Source organism: Salmo salar, chromosome ssa22 (genome assembly GCF_905237065.1).
Source record: "Salmo salar chromosome ssa22, Ssal_v3.1, whole genome shotgun sequence".
NCBI lineage: Eukaryota > Metazoa > Chordata > Actinopteri > Salmoniformes > Salmonidae > Salmo > Salmo salar.
The window spans coordinates 34,622,763-34,637,500 of NC_059463.1; the positions used below are offsets into that span (position 1 = coordinate 34,622,763).

General features: G+C 41.8%; 1 protein-coding gene across 1 annotated transcript; it reads left to right on the forward strand.

Moving 5' to 3' along the window:
* The first annotated feature begins 11,249 nt into the window (after positions 1-11,249).
* Positions 11,250-14,397, forward strand: LOC106583272 (ly6/PLAUR domain-containing protein 1). The gene is made up of 3 exons (XM_014167235.2): positions 11,250-11,982; positions 13,677-13,814; positions 13,979-14,397. Exons 1-3 carry the CDS (start codon positions 11,931-11,933, stop codon positions 14,206-14,208), a joined length of 420 nt encoding a protein of 139 aa, XP_014022710.1. The 5' UTR covers positions 11,250-11,930; the 3' UTR covers positions 14,209-14,397.
* The last annotated feature ends 341 nt before the right edge of the window (positions 14,398-14,738 follow it).

Genomic DNA, 14,738 nt, shown 5'->3' on the forward strand with positions numbered 1-14,738 from the left:
GGTCTGTGTTTGGTGTTCTCTTTCCTGGGGTATTCTCATTTTATTACTCTGATTTTGTAAATAGTATTTCAAGTTGTTATGTATATACCATGTATATACCACTCAAATAAAGCCATAAACCGTAATCTATTTTATCAAGGTTGTAAAAACAAAAACAAAATGATGATGATTATGTTCATTTATGGCTCTAAACAAATGCAAGAACCCAACAAATAAAAATCTCTCTGAGCTCGCTTGCCATTCTTAATTTATTCATTCAAGCCTCTTGATTGAACGCCTCTTTCTAAAAGCTCGCAATATCCATGAAACATCAGAGCACGCTATGATTTTGAAACAAATAAGACTCTCTTGCTGTTTCAGTACTCTGCAAATGCAATACTCTGGATTAGAGTTAGGGTTATGCCAAATTAGGGTTGAGGCTAGAGTTCAGGTTAAACCAGGTTTTGGACATGAAGCTAGGGTTGTGTTATAAGGCTAGAGTTCAGGTTAAACCAGGTTGTGGACATGAAGCTAGGGTTGTGTTATAAGGCTAGAGTTCAGGTTAAACCAGGTTGTGGACATGAAGCTAGGGTTGTGTTATAAGGCTAGAGTTCAGGTTAAACCAGGTTGTGGACATGAAGCTAGGGTTGTGTTATAAGGCTAGGGTTCGTGGTGAACCGGGTGTAGACATGAAGCTAGGGTTGTGTTATAAGGCTAGGGTTCGTGTTGAACCGGGTGTAGACATGAAGCTAGGGTTGTGTTATAAGTCTAGGGTTCGTGTTGAACCGGGTGTTGACATGAAGCTAGGGTTGTGTTAAGGCTAGGGTTCGTGTTGAACCGGGTGTAGACATGAAGCTAGGGTTGTGTTAAGGCTAGGGTTCGTGTTGAACCGGGTGTAGACATGAAGCTAGGGTTGTGTTAAGGCTAGGGTTCGTGTTGAACCGGGTGTAGACATGAAGCTAGGGTTGTGGTAAGGCTAGGGTTCGTGGTGAACCGGGTGTAGACATGAAGCTAGGGTTGTGTTAAGGCTAGGGTTCGTGTTGAACCAGGTGTAGACATGAAGCTAGGGTTGTGTTATAAGGCTAGGGTTCGTGGTGAACCGGGTGTAGACATGAAGCTAGGGTTGTGTTATAAGGCTAGGGTTCGTGTTGAACCAGGTGTAGACATGAAGCTAGGGTTGTGTTAAGGCTAGGGTTCGTGTTGAACCGGGTGTAGACATGAAGCTATGGTTTCTTTCAGAGGGAGGGTATATTACTGGAAATTTTACCAGTAAACTACTACCATTTTTTTATTTTTTTTTTTTTATTGTATTTTATCAGATGACATCTAGTGGTCTTTTTGGGTACTTCAGATTATCACAGGTGTCTAATGTGTGGCCTTATCCCATGTAAAATATATTAAATAATCAAATAAGATGATTTTACATTATCCTAAATACAAACCATCAACTTGGTGAATACCAGTGGTGTTTTAATGAGAGTTTCAGAATGAAAGGTCCTTGATATACTTTTTTTACACGGTTATTTATTAGACTGTCAATATCTTTGTTGTAAATGTTTTAGCTCCGAACTAGTGGCAATTGTGAAAAAAGTCAATCGTTGGAATAGTTGCAGAGTTAATAGAAAAGAATGCCATTGTTGATTAGATGCTTTTTTTCATTAATTAAGCTATTTTCTCTTGAACCATATGGTCTATCCACCAGACACTCATGGACAATAATGGACACATAATTTTGGTAATTTATACTTGAATAATTTATCATAGATTGACATAGAATACCAAAATTAAAAGTAATTAATAATACAAATAAAATGTTATTTATTACCAAAATTACAGAATATTTGATACATCTGGTAAATTACTGGTAGCTTTGCAACCCAATTTAGGTTTAAACTGGGATGTGGACATGAAGCTAAGGGAGTGAATGTTATTTATAATAAGGGTTACATGGACAAAATCGGACCTCTCTGAAATGAAAATGGATGGCCCTCCCTTCAACATAATATATTTGACCCAAATGCTTGAAAAAACAAGTGACCCTCGACTATGCCCAAAATAATACTTAAAACAAAGGGGATAGTAGACATGTCTACCGTTTACCCTCACTTCTTGGACAGATCAGAACCTTAGATATGCAGTTTTAGAAACTGTTCCTGTAAGCATTACATGGTAACGCAGGAATTTTGATAGCGCACAAGGCTACGGGCCAGAAGATTGTGGGTTCGCAGATCACCGTGGACAAGAGTAAGGGTGGAAAGATCTCCTTTATAGTAAAAATGTTGCATGAATCTATCATCGTAGCATATTTGCAGGTCAGAGAAACATTTCATGCAATTTTACATATTAGCAGAATCTTTTTTAATATCACAAATTAGGCCTATGTGTTCATCTTATCATATTTCTCCAATGCCAAATCAGTGTGTCTTGACTGCAACGAAACTCCCTGTTCGCAAATCATTTAATCTGAGATGTCATTAGGAATCTGAGCATGGAACTTTCAAAAGTTAGGCCTAACTTTCTACCCCAGGCAGAGTAGGCCTACCGATTGCAGAAAAATTTAAGCTTTAACTGCTGGCTACTCTTCTTCTGTGGTTTAACCCAACAATAGAAGGTGCTTCCCTAAAAGCTGTCTGGGTTTAAACATCTATTGTACAGAAAGTGAATAGCTTAATCAATTGATAGTGACATAATTAGATTACTTCCCGAGCAAAGTCTATTTTTTGTCTCCTTTGGCTATAGAAGGTTGTAGCTCAGCCTCTGCATGTCATCGGAGTCACGTCTTTCCTGGATGTTTTACAGCTTGTTTCTAGCATAAAGCATCGTGGACCAAAGCACTGTTAGTTTTATTTTCTTCAAAATCTTGAAATAACAAGGGGTAGGCCTGTGCTTTTTGCCATTTTCTGTTAATTAAAGGTAGGCCTTCTCATACCCCCTCAATTCCAGTCTTGGTTTAAACAGCCCTTCACTGACAGATGTAGGCTTTTTAAAGAGTGCATGGTGGGTGGAGGAATCGACCGACAAATCCATGGCTATAGTAGCTAATAGCCTAATTTTGTCTGTCAAACAGGTAGGCCAACCTCTTATTTCTTAAATAGTAGAAATAGGCTCCAACACAAAGTCATCTTGTTGTTAGTAAAGTCTAATTAAAATGAAGATGATTGATATGAGCTGTCCATTTCTGATTGATTGTGCCGCAGCTGCTGCTTCAAGTTTCAGCACCACAACGTGAAGTCAATAACTGATAATTACATAATGGGCAAGAAACATATTGTTTTTAATCAAATCAATTATAGTAGTAGCCAGCTCCCAAAGTTAAACTCAGTTCCTTCTTATCTTCGCTCTCCTTCTCACAGTGAACAGAACCCAGGCTATAGGCTAGTCCGCACGCAAGGCCTAATCACAAATTATTTTGGGAAGAAACCTTTGACTCATCCTGAACTGCAACTGAACACTGTATGCTGGAAACACTTGGTTTGTTATTTTAACTAAAATATAAGCAATCTTTGTTAAACATAAATACCGAACTTGTTTTTGTATGGATTCTGCGACGCGGTTAGCTTTTAAAAGCTAGGACTGCTATTTCTTGTCCCGGAATCCCGCTTAACTGACAGGTTCAAATCTGCAAAGAAAGAGCTGCTAGCCTATCTAAGCAGCTAACTTTTGCCATCAAGCTAACAAAGTTATTCCTAGATTAGTTTTCCAATGGAGCCCTCTGTCTGGAGAAGTAAATGAACGGTTCCAGCGCTGTAGGAGCTGTATCTACTACGCTTTGTTTCAGGACAAACCAGACCACTGTGTTCCAGCGCTGTAGGAGCTGTATCTACTACGCTTTGTTTCAGGACAAACCAGACCACTGTGTTCCAGCGCTGTAGAAGCTGTATCTACTACGCTTTGTTTCAGGACAAACCAGACCACTGTGTTCCAGCGCTGTAGAAGCTGTATCTACTACGCTTTGTTTCAGGACAAACCAGACCACTGTGTTCCAGCGCTGTAGAAGCTGTATCTACTACGCTTTGTTTCAGGACAAACTGGATCACACAGAGTTCCAATGCGGCAATTGTTTGCTTGCCGAGGATTAAAGGCTTGAGGTGGCTTCCTTGATCACGCAGGTTGCCAGCCTACGTAGACAGTGGAAGCCAAAGGCAGCGGCCTCCCGCAAAGCAGTCTACACTCCCAACGAGAGGCCCGGAGCGGATACAAACAACTAATAGTTTCGCCGCCCTGGAGCCTGATCTTCCTGCACCTTTGTCGCTGCGTGTACCTGTGTCTGCGGCCGCTGTGCCTACTCGTACTCCTTCCCCTATGATTTTGAAGTCTACGTCGGCAACCTTCCCTCCCTGCTCTGTATCAAGCGGGGCTTCTCCATCTGTCGGAGACCTGCACCATCCTGTGAAGTGTGGGAGTGGGCGGATTTCCCCGTCCTTCTCGCCTGCTGTGATTTTGGGCAGCTCCATGGTAAGAAATGTGACTGTTCCTGGTGCAAAAACAATGTCCTATCCCGGGGCTCGAGTAAATGACATTACTAAGCTGCTCCCTAATGTACTGCGATAGGACATGGACATTGATTCTATTGTAGTCTATGTGGGTTTTAATGACATTATCAAGGGCAGCTCTGAACAGTTGAAACTGGATTTCAAAGAGCTGATTGACTCTCTGCTAGACACTAATAAAAGACCCGTCATATCTGGCCCTGTGCCCTCTCTGAATCATGGCATTGAACGCTTTAGCAGGATTCTTTCTCTTCACAACTGGCTACATGATTATTGCAGCTAAATGTGTGTAACTTTTGTTGACAATTTCTATACCTTTTGGAAACACGTTTTATAAGGAAGATGGCATCCACCCAAATCATTTGGGTTCCTGGATCCTTTCACAGCATTATAAGGCTGCGTTGAAACAATGACTTATCAATGACCCAAGCACAGCTCAGTTAATCTCTACCATTGTGTCGCTGAGTCATCATAATGCTTTAGCAAATGTACATTATACCAGGGGCATTGGTAGACACAATGTAAGTAACCTAATGTATGTCCCTCTAACTGCCCTGAATGCCTCTGCTGATCCTACAGCTATTGTATGCAGCAATCATGTGCCTATGAACCAGATTTATGCTGTTAGCACTGAGGCGGCGTGCCCTAGTAGGAAGTCAACTGTGTGCATCTCACCCTGCACTGTGGGAAGCTGCTATAGACCACCAAGTGCTAACAGTCAGTATCTGGATAACATGTGAAATGCTTGATAATGTATGTGATATCAACAGAAGTATGTTTTCTGGGTGATTTAAATATTGACTGGCTTTCATCAAGCTGCCCACTCAAGAAAAAATTTCAAACTGTAACCAGTGCCTGCAACCTGGTTCAGGTTATCAGCCAACCTACCAGGGTAGTTAAACAGCACAGGAGTGAAATATTCAACATGTATTGATCACATCTTTACTAATGCTACAGAAATGTGCTTGAAAGCACTATCCAGATCCATCGGATGTAGCGATCACAATATAGTAGCTATATCTAGGAAAACCAAAGTTCCAAAGGCTGGGCCTAATATAGTGTATAAGAGGTCATACACATCCAAGTATATCCAATTTTGAATTCCGTAAAGTGAGTGTGAGGCGAGGTGAAAAAAGTATTATTGTCTATCAACAATGACAAGCCACTGGGGTCTGACAACTTGGATGGAAAATTACTGAGGATAATAGCAGATGATAATTCCACTCCAATTTGCCATGTCTTCAGTTGAAGCCTACTGGAAAGTATGTGCCCTCAGGCCTGGAGGGAAGCAAAAGTCATTCATTCCACTACCTAAGAATAGTAAAGCCCCCTTTACTGGCTCAAATAACCAACCAATCAGCCTGTTACCAACCCTTAGTAAAGTTTTGGAAAAAATTGTCTTTGACTAGATAAAATGCTATTTTACAGTAAACAAGTTGACAACAGTTTCTCAGCATGCTTATAGGGAAAGACAATCAACAAGCACAGCACTTATACAAATGACTGATGATTAGCTGAGAGAAATTGATGATAAAAAGATTGTGGGGGCTGTTTTGTTAGACTTCAGACTTTTTTGGTTACTACATTATTCCATATGTGTTATTTCATAGTTTTGATGTCTTCACTATTATTCTACAATGTAGAAAATAATAAAAATAAAGAAAAACCCTGGAATGAGTAGGTGTGTCCAAACTTTTGACTGGTATTGTATGTGTTATGACTTTACACCCCCTGCTATATTGTGGATAAAGAGTTACCTGTCTAACAAAACACAGAGGGCGTTCTTTAATGGAAGCCTCTCCAACACAATCCAGATAGAATCAGGAATTCCCCAGGGCAGCTGTCTAGGCCTCTTAATTTTTTCAATTTTTACTAACGACATGCCACTGGCTTTGAGTAAAGCATGTATGCGGATGACTCAGCACTATACACATCAGCTACTACAGCGACTGAAATGACTGCAACACTTAACAAAGAGCTGCAGTTAGTTTCAGAATGGTTGGCTAGGAATACGTTTCCTAAATATTTCAAAAACTAAAAGCATTGTATTTGGGACAAATCATTCACTAAACCCTAAGCCTCAACTAAATCTTGTAATAAATAATGTGGAAATTGATCAAATTGAGGTGACTAAACTGCTTGGAATAACCCTTGATTGTAAACTGTCATGGTCAAAACATATTGATACAACAGTAGCTAAGATGGGGAGAAATCTGTCCATAATAAAGCGCTGCTCTACCTTTTTAACAGCACTATCAACAAGGCAGGTCCTACAGGCTCTAGTTTTGTCACACCTGGACTACTGTTCAGTCGTGTGGTCAGGTGCCACAAAGAGGGACTTAGGAAAATTGCAATTGGCTCAGAACAGGGCAGGGCGGAGAGCAAACATTAATAATGTCAATATCTCCTGGCTCAATGTGGAGGAGAGTTTGACTTCATCACTACTTGTATTTGTGAGAGGCATTGACATGTTGAAAGCACCAAGCTGTCTGTTTAAATGACTAGCACACAGCTCAGACACCCATGCATACCCCACAAGACATGCCATCAGAGGTCTCTTCAAAGTCCCCAAGTCCAGAACAGACTATGGGATGTGCACAGTACTACATAGACCCATGACTACATGGAACTCTATTCCACATCAGGTAACTGATGCAAGCAGTAGAATCAGATTTAAAAAACAGATACAAATACACTTTATGGAACAGCGGGGACTGTGAAGCAACAAACATAGGCACAGACACATGCATACACACACATGATAACATACGCACTATACACACACTATCTTGACAGCAGTTAATGTGGATCCATAATAAATACAAATACAAATTGCCAAATATAACTTTGCTCTGTGCTTCTCCGAGCACGCACTTTGTAGCCTATAGGCTATGGCTCATTTGATTGAGACCACACTAAGTAGCCTATAGGCACACTTGATACTGCGCACCCAGCGGAGAATCAGAGATGGGGGACATCGATTTATAGCCTAATAAGCAGTGCTTGACTTGGGCAGGGACTCACCGGAGCGGAGTACCGGCACCTCAAATATTCTACTGCTTGAGCTCCTGTTCCTCTTATAGAATATTAGCTCAACAGTTTTGTGGAGCTCCTGCACCTAAATATAAACAGTACCAGAACCCAAATTGAGTATCGGTACCTATTTCAGTTTAAGTCAAGCACTGCTAATAAGCAACTCATTCTAAAACACTAAGAAATATTGAAATATTGATGAACTGGGAAAACCACAGAACGTTGCCTGTAGTTATGGCATTGAAGGAGTACTGTTACAAGAGTATGAATGGAAAATGCTGCCCGTAGCCTTCTGCTCGCATACCCTTTCTCCTGCTGAGAGAAGACATGCCCAGATAGAGCTGTAGTGCTTGGCATCAGTTTGGGCTTGTGAGAAGTTCTCACGTTACCTCTGCGGCCTGGAGTCTTTCAAACTGCTAATAGACCACAACCGTTGGTGGCGTTGTTTAACTACAAAAACCTAGATGAGGTCCCTCTGCGCTGCCAGCGATTGCTTATCAGAATGATGAGGTTCAGCCCCAAAGCTAAATATACACCAGGCAAAACGCTGCTCATTGCCGACACAATCTCAAGACACCCGTCGGTCCGCCGTGAGATCTCAGACCTGGAAGAAGAGGTCGCAGCCTTTGAAGCTTCACCAGATTGCGCAAGCAAACAGTGAAGATGAGGAAATACAGACAGCACTGAAGTACACAAGGCATGGATGGCCGAAGCACATCAAAACAGTTCCTGAGACAATCAAGACCTACTTTAGCGAGCAAGGGTTCCTAAGTGAATCAGATGGGCTACTGCACAGAGAGAGAATCATGATTCCAAAGGACCTGAGAAGCGAGATTCTCAGCAAGATCCACGAGGGTCACCAGGGCCTTACAAAGTGCAGAGAACATGCTTGACTTTGTGTGGTGGCGACACATAGTGACACCGATTGTGGCTACAGGCTGTAGCCCAGCACAGCTACTCATGGGTCGTCAGTTACGGACAACGCGTCCAAACCTAGCGAAGAACCTATAACCTATGTGACCAGACTTGAAGAAGGTTGCCAAGCAAGACACTGAGGCAAAAGCATCCTACAGGACCTACTAAAACAGGCGTCATGGAGCCAGACCCCTGCCACCGTTACAGCTGGGTGACTCCGTGCTCGTGAAGCTCGACCAAGACAAAGCAACAGTGAAAGGTCAAGCTGAACAGGCCAGATCATACATTGTGGATACTGAGCGTGGCGAGTTCAGGAGAAACCGGAGACACCTCCAAGCTACTCCTGAGGACAAACACCACACAATGGAAACCCCACAAGGCGAGTCTGATGTTCTAGTGGAATGTCTGCCATCTGCTACCCCAGAGCCAGAGTTGGAAGCAAACCACACTGGTGATCCTCCAACCACACCAAAAACCCTTAGGTCTACAGTCACCAAAAGTTACCGGGGCAACCTGTGAAGAGACCCGTCAGATACCGGTCAAAAAAACAACAAGGAAAGAAAAGAAACACTGACAGTGAAATGGACAATTGAAGAAAGGTTGAATGTTGGGACTTTTATTTAGGGTTAAGTTTAGGAGTTAGGTTAGGGAAGTGTTAGCTAAAAGGGTTAAGGTTAGGGGAAGGGTTAGCTAACATGCTAAGTAGTTGCAATGTAACTAAAAAGTAGTAAGTAGTTGAAAAGTTGCTAATTAGTTAAATTCTAAAGTTGTCCGTGATGACATTCGAACTCGCAACCTTTGACTTGCTAGACGTTTGCATTTGTGTTATGCTTGAGCTGAAAATGTCGTCTGAGGCTTCTTATGGAGGGTGCAATGCGAAGTCGGTGGAGGCATGCAGAGGCCAAATCAAGCTCCTTACTGCATCACCGTGCGCCTCTCAAATTTTGTAACAATGCAGAGGGCTCAGTATAGCTCCGCATTGACATGATTGGTTGACGGTAGTTGGGGGTGGGAGGTCCAGTATAAGAGCCAATTTATGTTTGATCCGAAAATGTGGTCGGCGGTGCTGTATGGATGGTGTGATCAGGGGCGAAAATCTGATATCAACTTTGGAGGGGACAATTACATTAAATTTTCTCAAGAGCAATTCCTGAGGGGGACACCAAAAGTAATGCTGTAACACATAGCCTACGTTGTAATATGGTAAATGTATATTGAGGAACCAAAGAAATAAGGTGTTTGCCGTACTCCTAACTACCAGTACCCAAAACTACACAACTAATCACAACAGCAATACCATTGCCTTTAACAAATCTTAGTTCAGTCACCAGTTTAAGTTGAGAGTGGGGGTATCCATGGCATTTTCCAATTATGTTCCTATTTTACTAGTCAAAAAAATTGAGAACCTTTCATAATGTTGCCAAACAAAGACTCAAAAAACTTACCTGAGACTCCCTGTCTCTGCCAGTCTGTCCCTGCATATCTGTCCCCAACTCTGCTGTCTGTGTGCCATCTGTTGCCTGCTCTGCCTAATGACATCATTGTGAAACATTTCCATTAGTATTTCACTTCTTTCTTATGAACATTTTATCAACTAGTCTTTGAGATATTAGGTTACTAGGGTTCTTACTTTGCGTTTTGGTATACTGAAAAATACTCTGATGTCCGTCTTTTTTCTGCCATTTTTCTACCTGGCTGGCCACACACACACACACACACACACACACACACACACACACACACACACACACACACACACACACACACACACACACACACACACACACACACACACACACACACACACACACACACACACACACACACACACACAGTGTGCAGGTTATTTACAGTAGGAGATGGGCTTCTACCATCTTATCTTCTATCATTCTATATGGGCTTCGATCTAAAAGGTAGCTAGCAAATGTGAAACGGATTGCAGTGACAAGAGTTGACAGCTGTATGAGTTCACCATTTACACAACATATGCTGCAACCTTTTGTCATTTTAATCATTTGTTTCATATTGGCTAGCTTCCAAAAATAGCTGAATTTGCAAAGCTAGCGAGCACCAATTCCGTTTCAGTGGTGTTTGCTATAATCTTTGCTACCCGGGTTAAATAAAGGTGAAATAAAATAAATAAATAAAAGTTCCCTTGCGACAATTTAGCTTTTGCAACGAGACCATTAAATATATTTAAGACAATCGTAGAACAGAGTGTAGTTCTGTTCAGTTTGGACTTCAGTTTATCACTAACCTTATCACAGGGACTTTGAAGCACTAATTTACAGTAGATACGAACCCTCTGTTACCTTGCCAACTAAGGAACTGGCAGTGGATCAAACCATTGTGAGGCAAAGGGTGGGGGGGGCGCAATCTTTTGAAACTTAAAAACGAGCTATTAAGTGTCTATAATCAGCACAATTGCTTTCATTGCGTATTAGTAATATTATTTAAATTAGATAGTTATGTTTACAGTGATATATTGGGGGGGGAACAAATCATATTTTCCCAGGATGGGGGGGTCGTGTCCCCCCCGTCCCCCCTGGGATTTCCGCCCCTGGGTGTGATACGTTCGAGGAGGCACGCAGAGGCCAAATTAAGCTCCATACAGTATCGCCGTGCTTCTCTCAAATGTATGTGTGGAGGGCAATAGCGCTGCGTTGACATGATTGGTTGACAGTAGGTGAGGACGGGACGTCCTGTATAAACACAAACTCACTTCCTTGACAACTTCATTCACAACAGCTCTGTGCTGCTCGGCGAAGTGCCAGAAGTATGAATGCCCTGACTTCTGCATAGGCAGTGTCACCATAAATGCAGCAAACAGATTGACCATGAAGCGCCTTTCAACACAAACTCACTGCCTTGACAACTTCCTTCACAATAGCTCTGCTCCACTAAGCGCAAGAAGTATGAAAGCCCTGACGTCTTTTTGGCTGTATCACAGTAAATTATGTACGGCAACTTCAGACGTCGGATTCGTCATGCAGAGCCCTACAAAATTTAGGAGCTGCACATCGCGATGCAGTACAGAGCACAATTTGGCCTCTGCATGCCTCTGGAAGCTTCGCAATTGCGTCACACCCTCCAAATGGAGTCTCCGGGCACATTTACAGATCAAGCATACATGTGCTCTTAATCCTTCTGTAGGGCCCATTGCGACCAGCACTAGCAGGTCAATGTACGACTAAAATGAACGAGTCACTCAGAAAAATGACTCATGACTCTCGGGTCAGTAAAAAGAGTTGTTCAAAGCGAACGAATCGTTTGCGAATTGTACATCACTACACACCGCACTCTGAGATTGATTGCCCACAAGAGCGCACACACGGCATCAAAGTTAGGAAACGCAAGCCCACCCACTGGAACCAATTTCGGCTACTGAACGCTTACTGGTGATATTACTGCTTCCACTATACTTTATCAGGCGTGAATTAAAGTCGAGGCTAACCTTACACCTGCGTAATATTTTTGGGAGACAAAGTAACCTTTTGATGGAGTTTATGGAAGATGCAATCGTTTGTTCTCCTCGCTTCTCTATGTGGATGCGTCCTCTGCTCAGGTACATATCTACTGTTTCTCTTTTGTACATTTCAGTGTAGGTTTATTTATATTATGTATAATATTTGCAATCCCCAGTATTGATTAATTTCTCAATTATTGCCTCGGTGCCCTAAAATCTCTCAAATTAAGAATATAGCCTTTACGCGTGGGAAGGCTTCTCACAGATCTATTTTATTTTACTTTCTAAACTAAAATGTAGGCTAAATATGTATGCAATCGTTTTAAATTTAAACTAACCATGCAAAATTACGAACATTGACAGAAGTGAATGATTTATTTAACTTGTTTTGCCTTGAAGTCTGAGACAACCTGTCATAAACACAAAATCATGAAACCAGTCTCTGTCATTTAGACAGACGCATGAATCATTTCTGCTCCAACAGCATTAGCCTATAGTTAGACCAGTTAATCTCTTTGTTTGAAATATGGATAATGCAATAATAATACTGTATGTGTGGCCACTTTGGATTATTCTTTATGGCAGATGACCCTACAGACAGACAGACAGATCAATGTAGAACCATGCATATAGGATGCAATCACACAGAAAAATAATTTCAAAATAGTGGAGCTGTATAGAGATATGTGTTTTACAAAGTGCTGCTATAATGTAGTTCATGAGTTGCAAGCAATACCCATCAGATCATGCTGGCATAACAGATTGCAGCAGCCTCTGCTCTTAAACCTTTGGATGCCGTCTACCATAGCACCATTCGTTTTACCACTGGTGACAGTTTTAATACTCACCGCTGCATCCTGTATCAAAAGGTTGGCTGGCCCTCATTAAAGTACCGTAGATCAACACATTACTCTCTTTTTGTTTAAAAAACCCTACTACACAAGCTTCCAATTTACCTAACTTCGTTGTTAAAGTAAAGAAAACCATGAGAAACCAAACCCGCTCACAGGATTGGTTAACTCTTGAGGTTCCTCGGGTTTCCACCGAAATACGTGATTTTTGTTTTGTTTTAATCCACGTGATTGCTGGAACCAATTGCAAAATACACTACAATTGGATGCTCTGATAACACTTGGGCAATTTAAAATATTGATTGGGGAACTATTTGCTGAGGAATGTGGCTGTTTTTCTTGATTGTTTGTTGTACTGTATTTCGTTTGTTTTTATGTATGTGTAGGTCTCCGTTGCGAAAGAGACTGTGGTCTCATTGGTGACACCCTGTTTAAATAAATGTAAAATAAATAAACATCAATCCAGCCCAGATAGTCAGAGGACGAACAACAGATCAACTCCAAACATCTCTGTTGAACAGTAGCTGGGTGACTACTAATTGCCAAGGATTCTTAATACTAATGCTTCTCTGTATAGTGGCAGTGATTGGAAAGCTTTCAAACTTGAAGGTGCATGTGATGATCTCCCCCTTTTTTGCTGAGACAGTGGTCATAATAATATGGTGTTAAAACGAGAAACAGTGTAATTTAAAAAGCAGTGGCTGTGTCATTTTTAGAGGGTTTAAACCCATGCTAATTGAAAAGGGCACTAGCCAATGGTCATGTCTATGTATTAGAGAAGGAATAGAGGCATCAGCAGAAGGAAATGGCTCCCTCTTCTGGATATTCTGCACTGGATTTATCTCCATGGACGTTGCTTGGAAACACGAATGCGCTTCCATGTTGTATTGCACCATAACTAGCTGTTTCCTTCCATGTATTTTAAGCATGCGTGTGTGTCAGGCTGGCCTTTTCAGATGCAGTGTTACCACTGTGAAGAGACTCTGTTGGACAATGACTGTTCAGCTCCAAAGTTCATTGTCAACTGCACAGCAAACATCCAGAATGCCTGTCAGAAGGAGGTGATTGTGGGTGAAAATGGTGAGCCTGGTGGACTTTTTTTGCTGTCAAGTCTGAATCCATTCTAGCAGGGTTAATAGTAATATAAAAAATGTTTTACAATAACAAACAAAATTGCACCCTTTGACATGTGTAACGTTTGGCCAAGGCTTTGATGTCTGTGTTCTCTCTCTCCCTCTCTCCAGGTGTGTCCTACAGGAAGACCTGTGCCTCTTTCTCCACCTGTCTGATCGTATCAGCAGGGTATCAGTCCTTCTGCGTCCCGGGTCGGGTGGGCTCTGTCTGCATCAGCTGCTGTAACACCCCCCTCTGCAACGGACCCCGCCCCCCCAGGATTTCCCTGGCTCCCACCCATCCTCCCACCAGACCCACTACCCTCCTCATCATCACTGTTGCCATGGGAACACTTCCCTGATGTGGACACTAGTATTGGCTGGATTGGACAGAAGGTTCTCAGGTGTGGAGGTGCCTTGCGTTGGAGCCAACAGACACTGCCCTGAGAGATGACTGGAAAAAACTGTCTACAATCTACCAACAGGGCTGACTGACACATATGGCTCCATTGACCAAAAAGAGTGACAAAAACATGAGAAATTAGAGAGAGGGGGGGGGTCTACAAAGATAACATATAATTGTTTTACGATGCTCATACCATGGATCATTAAGCAATTTGACTTTGAACTTTAGGACCACTGTATGTATCAAAAAAATATATTAAAAAACTAAATATTGAATTTGGCCTTTACTACTGTAGCCCATAGAAACACATTGATTAACACATTCATACATGGCAAAAAAAAGACAGTCTGAAAATAAATCATAAGGAATATGGTTAAAGTGTCTGTCCTAATATCTAGGAGATAAGCTTAGGAAATGTTTATTTTTTGTTACATATTTAACCGCTTTTTTTGTTGCCACAAAACTACCTCCATTCATTTGTATGGG

What these genes read in the sequence shown, in the direction of transcription:
- LOC106583272 (XM_014167235.2), top strand. Translation starts at nt 11,931, where the DNA reads ATGCAATCGTTTGTTCTCCTCGCTTCTCTATGTGGATGCGTCCTCTGC. An exon ending in TGGATGCGTCCTCTGCTCAG is followed by an intron (nt 11,983 to 13,676) that starts GTACATATCTAC and finishes CGTGTGTGTCAG; the next exon opens with GCTGGCCTTTTCAGATGCAG. An exon ending in GGTGATTGTGGGTGAAAATG is followed by an intron (nt 13,815 to 13,978) that starts GTGAGCCTGGTG and finishes CCCTCTCTCCAG; the next exon opens with GTGTGTCCTACAGGAAGACC.